Source organism: Grammomys surdaster, unplaced genomic scaffold, assembly GCF_004785775.1.
Source record: "Grammomys surdaster isolate TR1022 unplaced genomic scaffold, NIH_TR_1.0 126391, whole genome shotgun sequence".
NCBI classification, from domain to species: domain Eukaryota; kingdom Metazoa; phylum Chordata; class Mammalia; order Rodentia; family Muridae; genus Grammomys; species Grammomys surdaster.
The window spans coordinates 16,429,067-16,445,210 of NW_021621185.1; the positions used below are offsets into that span (position 1 = coordinate 16,429,067).

Consider the following 16,144-nt stretch of genomic DNA (forward strand, 5'->3'; position numbering starts at 1 on the left):
AGAAAGATGTAAAGATCACGACATAGCTGATGTTGAGGCTACTACATCTCCACTTTTGATGTCACTTTTCTGGAAGACATTCTTTCTTCATTTCTTCCCACATAGTCAGTATGACATCACTACAGATGACTTGAGTCCTATACCTCTTCTATAAAGAATGGTCACATTGAAATATAGCCACAGTGTCATCATATGTCTGATGATGGCATATTTTATGGGGAGTTTTCAGTGATTATTATAATATAGACAAATGACCCAATGAAGATCCACCAGCCACAGTGGCAGATTTGTTATTTTCTGTAGACACCAAGAAAGGAAGTCATACAATAATGTATATTCATTTGAAAATAAATTAATGCTTCCAAAAAATTATTTTCCAGTGAAGGAAGCCCATCCCCACGAGTGGAGCTGCTGCATAACATCGATCAGGACTTTTTTGACGACTTACCATGTGAGTACTCAGCCCTTGCTACCATGTTAACTGTTCGGTCTTGTTTTAGTAGACACTGTAAGTCTAGCCAGAACTGCAGTTAGGATAAACGTTTCTTCCTGATACACGTTCTGGTAATCTCATAGTGGCATCGGTATTCTGCCATGTTAGTAAATTGTGGCTCTGCCATTTGCTGGCGTGTGTAGCGGAGCCCACAAGACCCCCAGGGCCCTTCTCCACTGTCAGTCTCATGTCATTGCTTAGGTTACCTGAAAGTTCCAGAACCTTTTCCCAGATAATTCACCATCCTGACCCCCTCCGTTGTAAGGATGTTTATGGTGTATTATTTAGTGGATATGCCAAGCCCTATCGTGGTGGTCATTAATCCAGGGACACTTTTTGTCCTCAGTTGTCCTTTGTGCCTCCTACAGAGAAACCTACTTGATGTTGGGACCTACCAACCTGGGACCTTGCAACAGCATAGAGCCCACTGGTTCACATGAGTGACGTGCTCTCTCTTGTCTGTGTCTACAGGGAGCTTCATGCCACCTCCTTCTACACAGAGCAACACTGCAGATTTTTTCTGCTAAGTCTGAGTCACTTCAGGCTGCTTTGAGGCAAAAGCTCAGAAAGAAAAAAAAAATCCTGTCTTTAGGGCCTGCTGCTTTTTTACCATGAAAATACAAACCTACTTTCTTTCCTATGCAGTTTTCTGTAGGGAAAAAGTCAAATCCAATTATAAGAAAATATTAACTTAGAGCCAACACAGTTGGCTCTCAAGTCTAGTGTCTCCCAGACTGGCCATCAAACTTAGGGGAGAGTAGTCAAGGATTAGCCTAGTTTACCCTTCTGGGGTACACGTGTTAATGAGCAGTAATGTTGCCACAGGCACAGTCATAAGTAAGTGAACAGAAATGAAATCCTTAGAAGCTTTGTAAACAGCAGGCTAGTTTGTATTAATAGGTAGTCTTGTTCTTGCTACATCCTGTTTGCCTCTCTGAGCCCTGTCCCATGCATGTCCTCTTCCTTCACCAATGTCACCTCACATGAATGATATGAACAGGCACTGTTTCCCCTAGAGCCCTGCCTTCTGTGAACCCTCACATTCCCTCAGAAGCTGGCTCTTAGATATATCAGTTACTCCTTCCACCCCATCTTCAGAGTACAGGGAACATCCAGGGCCCTTTTGTTACCAGGAAAACTGGGGTTCCCCCTCTTAGGCTCTTAGGCTCATTAAGAAAAACAGACTCAGATGGAAGCTCAGGGACCATTTTACTAGTATTTGAAAGAAAAACAACAGGGAGCTTTAGCTGTAAATTTTGGCAGCTCCTGAATGGAGGTAGATGGAGAAAAAGAGAGAGAGAGAGAGAGAGAGAGAGAGAGAGAGAGAGAGAGAGAAAGAGAGAAAGAGAGAAAGAGAGAAAGTGAGTCATGGCCTCTGAGTTAGGGTCTGTGAAAGCTGGCTGGTGTGTTCAAAAGCAGAGGTTGGCAAGCATCTGCATGACAGGAGGGTGGGTGGGGGGCTTCAGATAATGGGTGAGAGAGCAGAGTGCCAGGGAAAGCTTGCTTAGACAGGGAAAACATGCCTGGACTTTTGAAAAAAAGGGGACAGAAAAAGAAGGGAAAATTATACTTTTTGAGTTTAGAACTCAAAAACCAGACAAGCTTAGCAATGAAGATGTGCAAGCCACTGCATCAGGGGAGGGGCTCTGGGGAAGTCTAAGTAAGTACACCATCTCATTAAGGGGGTAATTACCCTTCCCATCTCCTTAGTATGTTACTAGATGCATCAGCTTTCCTGGGGAGTAGATGCTGGCCATGTGATTGACAGGCCCGGCTGGATTAACTCTTTTTTTTTTTTTTTTTTTTTGGCTGGATTAACTCTTAAGGGAAGAGACAACATAGTATATAATGTTCTAATCTTCAGAGAGCATCAGAATGTTAGGTCTCCACTCGGGGCCAGAGGTATTCCATCCTTTGGAATGGAAAGTCCTATGGGGAGGCAGTTATAATGTTTTCCTTTCTAGTGTTAGCAGGAGAACAGATGGGGTCCAAAGTCAACCATGAGAATGAAGTCTGTCCTTAGTGGTCGCCAAGTTTACTCATCTCTGCCTGCTTGACATTCCATACTCATTCATTATTTTGGAGGTGGGCTGAACCTGGGGAATAAATTTGACCATATGCATATCCAGAGGTCTGACTCCAAAGCTGTCCATCAGAAGTGTCTCCCTGGAACTCCAGTTACATTTGCTTACAGCTTCCAGACAGGGTGCTCACAAAGGAGCAGTTAAGTGTCCTGCTTTCTGCATCTCAGGTCAGGACAGGTCCAAGGACATTCCCATGGAGGGCAGACCAGATACAAAGCCTAGCATCGCACACCCTTATGCCTGTCTTTCCAGTGAGGCCCTAGACTCTGTCTTTCCCTGAGAATGGTCAGTAGTGAGCAGTGAGAGACTGGGGGAGCGCTGGCACTGCTGAACAAGCTATAGGAAAGCCTGGAGATGTCAGAACAGCTATGATGCTGGATCTGAATTTAGCTTTCATGGATCCAAGGGCTCTCCTGTGCCAGACTCCATGTTTCTCAGCACCATTCAGATCAGGAAGAACCACTGTGCTAACTCAGTTTGCAGTTGCCAGACTGATCTGGACTATTCTGGGGTGATAGTGCCCTTAAGCCCTTACCTCATCTTGGATGTCTGTTGTGATCAACAGAACTCCAGAATAATCCAGTTGTGTGATATATGCATATGTACTTACACACACACACACAAAGAGTTATGCTGGCAGGAGCTCAATTACAGGTAAAGGGCACTAACAGAAGTTAACACAGTATGTGCTGTGGAAGGCCCACTCTGTGCGTGTCTCTGTGTTACAACCGACCTCACGTAGAAGGCCTCCTCTCTTTGGGCATCACAATGATATGTAACTTCCACTAGCAACAACAGTGGGAACGGGCTCAGTTCCCTTTCTTCCCTCACATGGGTGTTTTCTCTGGTACAGCCGCCACATTTGCTTGAGGTGCAAGACACATCTAGTCTCAAATGTGTTCTAATTTGAATATAAAATTACCTGACTATGGCCATGCCTTTGAAGGTTAGAAACCACCCTGTGGTGGCTCCAGCCTCTCTCTCAGCTTTCTTCATGCCACCAGCTAAACAGCCCCTCCCCCACCTGCTTCTGAGACCATAAGGCCAGGCTCATGCAGGCAAACTACTATGGGCCAAGCCAAAAATCTTTTAAGCTGTGAACAGAAATAAACTTTTCCCCTTTAGTTGTTTCTGTCAGGTGTTGTGTTGTCATAGCAATAGATGACTCTCTCTCTCTCTCTCTCTCTCTCTCTTTCTCTCTCTCTCTCTCTCTCTCCCTCTCTCTCACTCGCTTTCCCTCCCTCTCTCCCTCTCTCTCCCTCCCTCTTTCTCTTTCTCTGATGGCCAGTTTTCTGTATTGGTCATTTTTGTGTCATGGTGACCATATCATGTGCTGGAAACAATTCAAGGAAGGAAATGTACTTTGGACAGGTTTCCATCAGAGAAGAGACAGGGACAGATTGAGGAGCTGTTCATGGCTGGAACAAGCATTTAATAAGAGTCTGTCAGAGACATTTCAGATTCAAAGTGTCCCCCCCGATAGCTCCAGAGTTCAGAGCCGTTCGTTTCTGTGGAGCTTCTGAGGAGCCCGGGTTTTTGTCATGTTTAATGCATCAGAGCATGCACACATGTTGCCCTGAGCAGTCTGGCCTGCTTCCCGTCCAGAGACATATGCTCCGAGTACATCAGACATCACCTGTGTAGCTGGCCCAATGCCCGAGTGTGTGACAGGGTACACACTGATAGGTAAGTGTGTTTCTACCAACTCACTTCAATTAGAGCGACCCTAGCACGGGCCAGGATGATTTCACCCATACTGGTTAGCTAAGGAGATTTTCCATCTTCCTGCAGAGCGTGTTAGGTGTGGTAGGCTCTACCAGTTCACGTATTATGCATTATTACTTAGAATGACAAAGTTCTGGAGGCACCTGGATAGCCAGGCTGTCTCCTAGTTTTTCTAACCCAGATGGGGAAACTGAGGTTTAGGTCCCTCAGAGCTGTTAAACAACGGAGCTAGAACTCGGGGCTCCTCTGCTCACACATTTCCAACCGTACGGATTGCAGGCTTCTCTCATTTCCTGTCCTTCACTGGTTTGATGGGAAAGGGGCTACTCCTGCAACAATCACCTCACCTCAATGACAGTATGTTGGGATGCACTATGCTTCTGTATGAATGACGACGTGTGGTATGTTTATGTACATATGGGGTGTGGTATGTTTAAGTGAGGCTGGGAGAACGGCTCTCATATTAATCCCAGCCCTGCTAGCTGTGCATGTAATCTGATTCTGGATGGTGATGGCTTCTGACTGCTGTGCTGACCCTGAACACGCTGCCCGTGCCTTGTACCATTACACTGAAGGTACAAAAGGGACAGCATTAGGCTGGGCAGTACCAGCTTGTGCAAGGTGTAGAAGTTTGGACTTGGGTTTGAAGAGCAACTTTGACTCATGTCTCGAGAGCCTGGAACCTGAGATGAGTTCTTCCACTCATCTGTTTCGTCACCAATAAATTGAAGACAGTTGCAGCACTGTTCGTAAATAGATCCATCTGCTGTAAATACCAGTTACTCTGCGGCTGCTGTCGTAAATACCAGTTACAGTGTGGCTGCTAGGACAGGAGGGAAGCAGCAGTGTCTACTGCATGTATTTCTACAGCTTTTAAAAGTGTTTCCATGTATTTATCCATTCATTCATTCATTCATTCATTCATTTAATGTATATGTGCTCTGCTGCATGCCAGAAGAGTACAATAGCTGCCCTTATAGATGATAGTCAGAGCTCCTATGTGGTTGTTGGGAATTGAACTCAGGACCTCTGGAAGAGCAGCCAGTGCTCTTAACCCCTGAACCAGTTCGCCTGCCCCTCTACAGTTGTGTGCTCTAGTGACAAGCACATGTCACTTCCATATCGAAAATAATGTGTTGAGGTTGCGTTTGGAAAGCTACCCAAGGCTCTGTGAAGATCATACCGTCTATGAAGCTGTGTCACTGTGCTGGGCAGTGTGTAACTAAGGCTTCCCAGCTGTCAGCCTCAGACCTGCAGACCTGTGGACCCGTCTCAGTTGAATTCATTCTTTCTGCAGGAGGCTTATTTCTCAGCTCATCCTCATGTTCACAAGACGCATGCTCGCAGTATTTATCATCTGTAGTTTGTCACACTTCTCTTGCTATATGTTGCTCAGTGCCTTCCCTCACAGAGCCCAGGACCTGTTATTGTTCTCCGCTTGAGTTTCCAGCGGTTTGCAGGCTTCCTCCCCCACTCTCTGGGATCTCTGCTGCTTGTTTGGAAGCGTGGCTTTCTTGATGCCTTGAGAAGCCCCACAGCTGCTGGTCCTGTGTCACCTCTTCCACACAGCACATCTCAGATGACATCCATCAAACCTGTAGCTAACTCTCCATCATGACCTGGCTTTCCTCCTGAGAAAACACAGAAACCAAATGAAAACCACAGCACGTTAAAAATGCTAATTAATCCTCACCATGGATCTTGGCTGCGCAAGGCTAACAAATCCCATGGCCCCAGTTTTGTGTTTGGAGAAATCAGGGTAATTGGTGTCAGAGGACAGAGGCTGATGGAACGGTTGGGGCTAGTGCCCTGTCTCTGGGCATTAGGCCATTTGACTAAGGGCCAGATGCTTCACCAAATTCCCTTCTGAACAACAATATAACTCTTCTTTGACTCCATTGCTATAGCAAAATCCCTGGACGTTTTGGGCAGTGGGAACAGCTGTGGCTAAAGGAGGTCCGAATACTTGGCTGATAGTTGTGGGGACTTAAGCATGGTGCTGGTATCTGCTCAGCTCTGGTGAGATCCCCATTGACTGTGTCATGTGGCGGGTGGCATCTGGGAGTGCATGTGTTGAGGGAGTGACCAGGTGGAAGCCAGAGAGAGGAGGGAAGGGCCAAGCATGTCAGTCAAGAGGGTAACGCTGGCCAACTGTGGCTGAATGATCTTGCTCTAAGCCCCACCCACCTCTTAATGGTTGCATGGTCTGCCAACCTCATCTTACTGAGAGTCAAGCTTTCAGTGTGTGAGCCCTTGGGAACACACTCAAATCAGCCAGTGCACTCATTTACACTCACACTCAGCTCCCTCACCTCAGAGTGACAATGGTAGCCCACTCTCCCATTTCCCATTTCATTGCTTTGATTACTTTTCTTTAATTCTGCTATAACAAGACATTTAAACCATGGCTTTAAGCTTTTCTGTGGCTGAGATAAAACACCCTGTTCAAAGGCGAGAGAGGGAAGACAGGGTCTATGATGGCTTACAGTTCCAGAGGGGAAAGAACCCATCATGACAGGGAAGGCATTGCAGTCAGGAAGCACGCTGCACACATCTTCCAAAGGCAGGAAATAGAGCAGGAGAAGACACATCAGATGAGACACTTAGAGTGACTTCTTATTAACAGGAAGTGGTCAAACAGAATTTAGAAGTGCTCTGACAATGCTTAACCTCTGGCCCAGTAGTCCAAGGACAGGTGTGTCCCTCAGTCACCCTCTGGGGATTGAACTCTTCTCATACTACATGCTTCCAACCCTGTTCCTGGTCTCACGGACCTCCTCTGCCATGTCCCTCTTGTCATGACTCTTGGGCTATCATGAGACCTGCCTGGAGAGCCAGGCTGCCTCCCTGTTGGAGGCTAGTTGGTTGCTCAGTAGTCTGTTCTGTCTATACCTTGATTTCCTCTCTGCCCTGTAGGCAAACATATTCACAGGCGCTGAGGACATTAGGAGAAGGAACTCTTTGGTTCCCCCGGGGAGTGGGGGGGGTAGGAGACATTATTCTGTTACTTACTCTGTTGTCCTGGATTTATGAAAAACATAGAGCAGCCTAGAAGCTAGCTGGTAGAAATAAAAACGTACAACAAGCTTGAATAAATTCAAATAATGGACAAAGGCAACTGTGGTGAGATATTATGAGCTATGTTTGACTAATTGCCAGTTTCCATGGAGTCTGACCGAGTTGCTGTGAGTGCAGGAGGCCCAGCTCCCAAAGGCTGCCTGCTGGGAGCAGCCTGCTCTTCACCTGGGGAGGTTGCTGAGGGAGAAGGGATCACCACAGGAAGTGTAGACACAGCAAGCCTGCTCAGGGCAGAAAGAAAACCTGTAAGTAAGGATTGCACCAGCCTCAGCAGGTGGGACTTAGTCCAGCAGGCAGTGGAGCTGTCTGATTGCTCTTACTCAAGATATACATGGAAGTGGGGGATAAAACACCGAGATGTCTGATCGAAGTTAGCAGTAAAAATCCTATTAGAACACTCTCTGTCCACCATAAAATAAACTTTATCTTTTATAATTTTCTCTTTCTCTTGATTTTATTTATTCATAGACACATACAATAAACACATTCTTACAGGATTCAGATCATAAATTTGAAGTTAATTTTTAATATAAGCTTCTATGGCCATTCATTTTAAAAATTCTTTTATAAGAATTTTATGAATGATTGCATGGGGTTATATTACATGAAATGAGCCTACCACTTCAACGTAATAAAATGCTTTCCTTCCATGGCCCGAATCCTGCATTTTTAGTGTATCTTCTCACAAAAATATGGTCACGGATACTGTGATAATTAGCATTCTTTGTCATCTTGAAACACGGGACTCTAGAAACACTGAAGGGACCTGCCATATCTGGAAGGGAGGGCTGACCCCCACCCCCACCCCAGTGTGGAGAGTAGCGTTTGTATGTGCTGGAATCCTGTACTGAAGGAAAAGGAGACAGTGAACTGAGCATCTGTATTTATCTGCTGTGTGCGTGGGACCCCTGGGGTCCTCAAAGCAGAGGGAAAAGGCTGACCCCTCAGGTTATGGACGGCACTCACACCATCACACACACACACACACACACACACACACATTAAATAATAGATAGTAAATAAATAAATGGCTTTTAAAAAGATGCATTTTAAACGTAATTTTTTTTTTTTTGGTGGTAAACTGTGAGCACCTTATTACTGATGTAACCATGTGATACCAAAGTAACAAAGGCAAGTTTACAATGTCAGAATTTTCTTATTACCATTGACCATGAAGCCAAACAATATTTCAAATCAGTAACTTTCAAATGAATGGGATGCAAAGCAGGCCTCTGATGATGACTGGTATTGTTAATCTGCATTGAGACATTTCACTGAAATGCTTCCTGTGACACACACAGTTATAAGTGAAAGTCTTCAAAAAACAAGGATAGAACATGTATGAAAAAGCTTCCATAGCCTGGTCCTAAGCCTGAGAGAAATAAGACATACAGATCTTATTATAAACCAAATGGGTTTATATGTAGTTTTCACAGATGTTGGTGCAGACATCTCTTACTAACGTATGTGCTGTCCTGGCTATGGTTGAGTTTTAGACCTATGTGGTTCCAAAGGTGGAAGAACACACACAGTGGCATGGTACTTGGCAAGAGCAGACTGTAAAAGCAAAGCCTGTCTGTGCTGGTGCAGCCCTGGGAAATTCTCCTCCATGAAAGCAGATCAGAATAGTCCCACTAAAGAGAGCAGGGGAAGAACAGTCACTGTTCCGCCCCAACTCCCCTTCCCCATTTTAAAGGTATACAGCATAAGAGAACTCGGTAATTATGCTTTTAACAATCAAGGTCTAGTGCTGTTCAGCTTCTTCTTGCTTCTTATTTTGACGTGTTGTTCTTGCTGCCTGTGGTATCATATTAGGGATCCCGTCGATGATTGGATATGCTATTCCCAACTCTTCATTAATCAATTCATTTGTCGATGCTTCATATCTAAGCGGCTTCTTGGAGAGCGGACACACTAGGAACTCCAGCAGAGCAGGGTGGAAGGTGCGAGGCTGCTCAGCCCTCTCGCTCTGGTCAGCGCAGGACCTGGCCCCGGGTGCCTGCAGACACCTCCGGGCGACCGGAGACGGTGCGCACGGCCTCCGCAGCAGCACCGGGGCGAGCCTGCGGCACGAGGCGCTCAGCATGGCGGCTCAGACAGCTGACAAGGGTGCGCTCGGAGCTTCACGGCTTTCCCAGCACCTTTGCGGCCGGGTCCCCCAGGCCCAGCCTTAAACGTAAAATTTTTAATTTTCATTTTGTAGAATTCTTCACTTGATGGTCAAGCATTCATCGATATTCTAGTTTGACAAAGGTTCAATCATTTGTACTTGGCTGTTTATAACAGTATTTGTACTGTTTATAGATGTTTGATCATTTACTCTTGGCTCTTAGTATAGAGAATAAAATCAAAGTAGATTTGCAAACAGAGAACAGCAAGAGCCAGTCTGGAGCTTTCCAGCAGTGGCAGATTGTCCTCTTGATGAACAAAGCCGTTTTCCATCCATTCCTCCCTGAGGGCCACCTCCAAGTGTGGCCATTTTCATGGTGTTCATTATTTTTTAGATACCTTGTGTTTTATTACTAGTGTCAGGACTTCCTTTTATTTCTGAATTTTGTTAGCTAGCTAGAGGTACACATTGAGTTTGGTTTTTATTTTTTTCTAGAGGTAGGGGTTACTAATGTTGCAAGTCAGGGCACTGCTGACCTAACCCAACCCTGCCGTTGAGTTTTAGACATTTAGCAGACACTTGGTTTTATATCCGATCAGTGTCTTGTTAAGCCAGTTCGATCATCTGTGTGCCTATGAGAGAACTGTCTTTGATGATGTAATTTGTTTCTGTCTTTTCATCCTTACGCCTTTCTCTGTGTTTCCTTCGTCTCAGTGTACAGTTAGCAGTGGTTATAATGGTGATGCTGTGTATGTTTGTCTCTGTCCCAGTCTCAGGGAGAAAATGTGCAGACTTTACACCATTATGTATGAAGTTTGTTGTGGGCTTTTGTTGTTTCCAGACAGGGGTTCTCTGTGAAGTCCTGGGTTCAAACCACACCACCACATAAGCCAGCATAGTGAGACATACCTGTCACTCCAGCATGTAGAGGCAACAGGAGTGAGTTCCCAGCAGTCATGGGTTCTATAGTAAAGACCCGCTCTTAAAAACAACACAATAGCAACAACAAAAGCAACAGCAACAACAACAATTCCTTTTAAAAACCAATATCTTTTTCAATATTTTCAGTATTTTTTTCAAAGCGTTGGGCTGAGCATGCAGCTCAGTTGGTAGAGGATTTGCCTAGCATGCACGAAGCTCTTAGCTTGTCCTCCAGCACAGCATAAGCCTGGTGTGGAGGGGTACACCTATTATCACAGTATGTAAGAAGTGGAAGCAGAAGGATCAAAAGTTCAGGGTGTTTCCTCAACTACAGCACAAGTTTGAGGACTACCTGGACATAGTAAGAAAGTGACTCAAAAATGATAAATTTAAAGTCCTGAGCCATGGGAAACTGCTGGCTCCGACTTTTAGTAACCCTCAGGTACAGTGATGTCACACAGGCCATCCCTAACGCTGCCACTGCCGCCACCTGCTTTTATGTTTCATTTGTGCTTTTGCTTTCCATGAGTAATATTTCAAAACTGGCCTCTTCCATTTGTTTGTTCGGAGGAAACTCTTCAAGTTTTGTTGGTCCACGGCACTGTCCTGGTTCTCTATTAACTTCTGCCCCTTATTACTTACTTCCCCCTAAACGTTTCCAGTTACAGCAAGAACACTTAACCCAACATCTGCTCCCTGAACAGATATGTAAGCACTCGATGCAGCTTGTGAGCTCTGGGCATGGCACAGCAGGGTGCTGCAGCTGCCCAGGACCTGTCTGCCCTTCATGACCAGCCATACTGCAGCCCTGTACTTACCTCTGCTAGCCCACAGCCACCACCATTCTTGGGAGAAGTGTCTTTTCAAGTCTTTCACCTATGTTTGAATGCAGTGGACGAGTTATAGTTTTTCTGGTGAGTTATGTGGGTTTCTTTTTAAATTTATTTCTTTTTATTTTATGTACATTGGTGTTTTGCCTGTATGTATGTCTGTGAGGGTATCAGATTACCTGGAACTGGAGTTATGGATAGACATCAGCTACCATGTAGATGCTGGGAATTGAACTCAGGTCCTCTAGAAGAGTAGCCTGTACTCTTAACCACTGAGCCATCTCTCCAGTCCGTTATATGGGTTTCTAACTTTATATTTTTTGAAGTTCCTTTAACTGTTAACTGTTTACCACCTATGTGATTTGCAAGAAGTTTTTCTTGTTCTGTAAATGGCTTTTCCCCTCTTGTGTGTCATTTACACACACCCACATACACACTCTGACTCCCACACACACACTCGCTATATCCACAAACATACATATCACCTTATTTTCAGTTTTTGTGCACTGACTAAATTAAGGCATATTTACTAGGATTGCAGTCCTTTCTTTTAACAATATGGCTTCCTTGTGAAGATGTTTTATGGAAACTCTGTTGGCTAGTAAGTGGCTCACCACTAGGACGCAAAGAACTTGCTCATCTGGAAGCAGAGCTAACTTGAGCATTCAGTACCAAGCAGACAGGCCATCAGCCAGGGTAATGATTCACAGATCGATTCACTCCAGGCTTAAGTGCAGGCAGACCTAACTAGGAGGTAATTGCTGGAAGTATCCCACCCCACCCAAACACACGCAGACACTTCACCCCAGACTCAAAGGCCCGTCCTCCAGGATAATTATGTCTATCTAGTAATATTTGAAGACCAAGTACGAAATAAGCAAGATTGCCCCGAGGGTCCTGTTGCTGTCATCTGTGGAGAAGACCCTAATGATGGAATTGCTTCCACAACAAATTGAAATCTACTGAGCACACAGTGAGAGGTAAAGCAGTTACTTCAGCACTTCTGATCTGACTGAAAACGCAGCAGCGTAGAAACATGTAGAAGTTACAGTCTGCATCATTGGAGGTGGACTACCTTGATCTGTAATTGGTGCCCCGGAACTAGGTGAAGTTGGGCAGCCCTTTTGCTTGTGAGCCAATCAAACACTCATTTAAGTGCTCCAGAAGCACATGGAGACAAAGGCTGAAGTTCTTCAGTTGCTCAACAAGGAGGGTGCCCTCGCTGAGCCTCCCTCAATCAGGAGAAGCAGAGGCATGATACAGAGCTCATGATGGCAACTCCAGAACAAGTTATCAGCTCCTTTTCTTTTCAAAAGAAACTATCAGGACTTAGAGAAAGCCAAGGATATGCCTACAGTCATGGAACAAGTGATGGGTTAAAATTGTCTCATTGAACATTAGGGTCGATACCAAGCCATTATTCCCAGAGCATGACACTAACCCTTGATCTGTGTATTGTTCTCTGTGCTAACCATCTCCTTGGCCTGCACTAGGCTGGCTCCACTGCAACCACAGGAGGGCGGCTGCCTCAGAAGGACAAGGTACATGCCACATGGGTTGAGCATGGCCACTGCTAATGTTTAAGGAGCAGTTGTCTCACAAATAAGCATTTGCTACTCATGCTTTGGCCTCTCTGCATTCCGTCTCCTTCCCAGGAGGCAGCACCTTTGATGGGCTGAGAAGCTTCCTAAAGTGCTGGGTGAGCACTGAGACCAGGCTGCCTTTCGCTGCTTGTGGGAAGAGATTACACAACAGAAAGTTTTCAGATATTTCAACCAGACCATCTTTGGATACAAATAATCCCAAGACCAGTTGTCCAAGGTATGGTTAGGCCTAAGATATGTGCATTGCACATCTGCATGGAAGAGGTTCCACACCAACCAAAAGAAGCTGCGAACAAGGTCTTGGACTCATCTTTCTTCCACTTTTGTGCCAAATGTTCCCGCTGCCCACTGCCCGCCTGACCCACAAAACATACTGCATCACGGAGCACAGAGCCACCTGGGGCCTCCAGGCCCAGGAGAATGTAGCAGAGCTGGAGAGGACGTGGAAGGTACAGAACAGCCAGGAAGGTCCTGGAGAACTGAGCCAGTAGTCCATGGGTGCAGGTTCTAGAGTGTTGCAGGAGCTCCAGGCCAGAGCTGACTGTGTCCGCTTCAGGCTGAAGCCTTGCTGAAGGGTTGCCTGTCCGAGGAGAAATGGTACAGGTGAAAGAGAATGCGGGGCTGCTCACATTTCTGGAAGAGGCCTGGACACAGTGGTTTCCACCATCTAGGCCCAGTCTTGCAGTCCTGCCTGAGGCCCCAGAGCCACAGAAGAGATAGTGGAAGGCTCGGAGATGCAGAGGAATGGGAGCTCACTTGGCAGTAGGTTCTGCCTGTAGAGCCTATCCAGAGTGTAGGAGAGACAACAGCACTGTTCAGGTGCATGGCAGGCAGCCTACCCTGCACCTCAGACTTCAGAACCTTCTCCCTGATTCGTATTTACACAGATATAAGTTGCATATAAAGCATTTAAAATGGTGCAGACATTTGTCAGTCAAGAACCTGGGTTGAAGTTACACTCCAAAACTCACAAGAACACCTTCATAGTAAGACTTCAGACCGTGGTTAAAAAAAGAAAAATGAGCAAAGGTGTTGAACAGAATTTGCTCCTTAAAGATATACAAATGGCTACAGAAAGAACATGGCCACTGCTAAGAACCACTCAGCATCTCTAATCCTGTGGGAAATGCAAATCAGAACCACAATAAGCCATCACCTCTCCTCTGTAGGATACCTACTATCTGAAGGGTGTTAATGTATTTTATAATTCAATCATCAGCATTTTCATTCTCATTTCAATTACTTTTTATTTCTTGTCAGACCTGTGAGTTCTTTTAAAATGTGTTTTCAAACTTGCAAACGAAGCCAAGTGTGGTGGCACATGCCTGTTCTCCTAGCAGGAAACTGACGCTGTGTTGTTAAGAATCTGAGGTTGGACTGGGGTACACAGCAAGTGCCTAGCCAGCCAGGCATGCGTAGGAAGACACAACAGAGATGATACTGTCTACTTACGCTCCTCTGCAGTGAATAGCTCTTGCCTATGCTGTTCCTCTGCCTCTAAATGGCATGTCCATCTTCCTTCAGTTAGGAGTGTTTTCATATTTTGGCACACTTTTGTATGCTCCATGGTATTATTTAATCAGTGAGTATAGTTGAATGGTTTTTACTTAAAAATAGTATGGATACCTTACCTCTGTAAACTTGAGGACTGCCTTACCAGTCAGCTTTTTTGTCACTGTGACAGAGGGCTTGCCATACACAACTTAAAGAGAGAAATAGACCTTAGCTCACAAAGGCTTCATTTCATGGTCCTCTGTGCTTTCCTGCAGACTTTTAAACCATGTTACCTGAGGACAGACATTCTCATCTCTCATACTCACATATATACCCAAGCATCTAGGCACAACAAAAAGCTCTTGTAGACCTTAAAAATTGGAGAGAGAGAGAGAGAGAAAGAGAGAGAGAGAGAGAGAGAGAGAGAGAGAGAGAGAGAGAGAGAGAGAGATCCAGACTAGAAAGATGGCTCAGTGATTAAAAGTGTGTACAGCTTTTACACAGGACCCTAGTTAGGTTCCCAGCAGCTCACAACCATCTGTAATTCCAGCCTTGACACCCTGTTCTGGCATCTTTGGGTACCTGTGTTCATATACATATTCTACACAAAGCTAACAATTACTGATCAAGTAAGACACAGAAAGGACTCTATTGCTTATACATCTATTTGAGACTAACACTTATCCAAATTTAGGATGATTTAAATAGGCATTAAAACTACTCGGACTGCTTAAATTCATCTCAAGTCTTTGAGTTTATATTGTTTTATAAAAACTTCCAAAAATAACTCAGTACTTATCAAACCTGGCCTCATACTCAAAAGAAAAGTTAATAATAAAGCCAGCTCGAGCCCTGCCTTCCTTTATGATCTTCTGACTGAATAAAGATTTACTTATAATACAAATATATTTCATTTTCAGAAATTGAGGACTACATCTGAGTTGCTTCTTGGACAAGTTAGAATATAGTACTGACTCTGTGAGTAACTATGTCTTAAAATGTTAGAGATTGAAAATGATTCTAGACTCTTCCCTTTATCTAATGTCAGCTGTATCTTCAAATTTATGAGGTGATTTTTTCCCACATATCTCCACAAATAATAAAGAGCAGCGTCTGCTCTGCATTTGAGCTCAAATAAATGCACATTCTTTTGAAATGAAAATATTGACAATGAGCACAAAATTAGAAAAGAAAGAAAAGCAATGCATATAAATCACCAGACTCTCGGGAGGGAGTGTAAGGAAATCTAAGAACTGTACTTTTCATGATTGTACGTTTTCTCTTGAAAACAAATCACTTTCCCAACTGTGCATGGCTTGACAGGTCCAAGGATGACATCAGCTCTTTCACTATGCACTATCTGCTTTCCTTCAGATAACTCAACGGCACTTCATCAAGTTTTAATGATTGAGATGAATTAGAAACCAATGGGGGTTTGAGTTTAAATTCCCTTAACTGCCATGCATCATGTATTCCTGGCCTTAGATCTACTTTTGAACACCCCTGAGAATTTATATTGCTCATGGTTTTCTCTGTTTCTAGAAATAGAAGTGAGCAAGTGAAGGAACATACACTCCTTAAAGTTCTAATAGTGTCTGTCAAAATGCACTAAATTACATCACTGTGCTTCAGGAATCTACACCAACCATCCTCTTTTCAGTCTGACTTAGCCCAGTAAGTATAATAACCTTGGTACTGTTGTTCCTTCTCAGGAAAATCACATACAGTATCTGTAGTGTAGTGTCTTTCAGTAGTGGACAGACGCTGACTCAGTAAGGTGACGGTGCAAAGATCATGTAAGAAAT

General features: G+C 44.6%; 1 protein-coding gene and 2 pseudogenes across 1 annotated transcript in view; 1 reads left to right on the plus strand and 2 right to left on the minus strand.

Moving 5' to 3' along the window:
* The window catches only part of Arsb (arylsulfatase B), a 165,758-nt gene that overhangs the window by 105,906 nt on the left and 43,708 nt on the right, over positions 1-16,144 (plus strand). Inside the window, exon 6 of the mRNA XM_028760183.1 lies at positions 381-451. Within this exon, the coding sequence (XP_028616016.1) occupies positions 381-451 (71 nt within the window). The remainder of the gene's footprint in view (positions 1-380; positions 452-16,144) is intronic.
* On the minus strand, positions 8,811-15,079 carry LOC114614455 (annotated as a pseudogene).
* On the minus strand, positions 9,125-9,466 carry LOC114614553 (annotated as a pseudogene).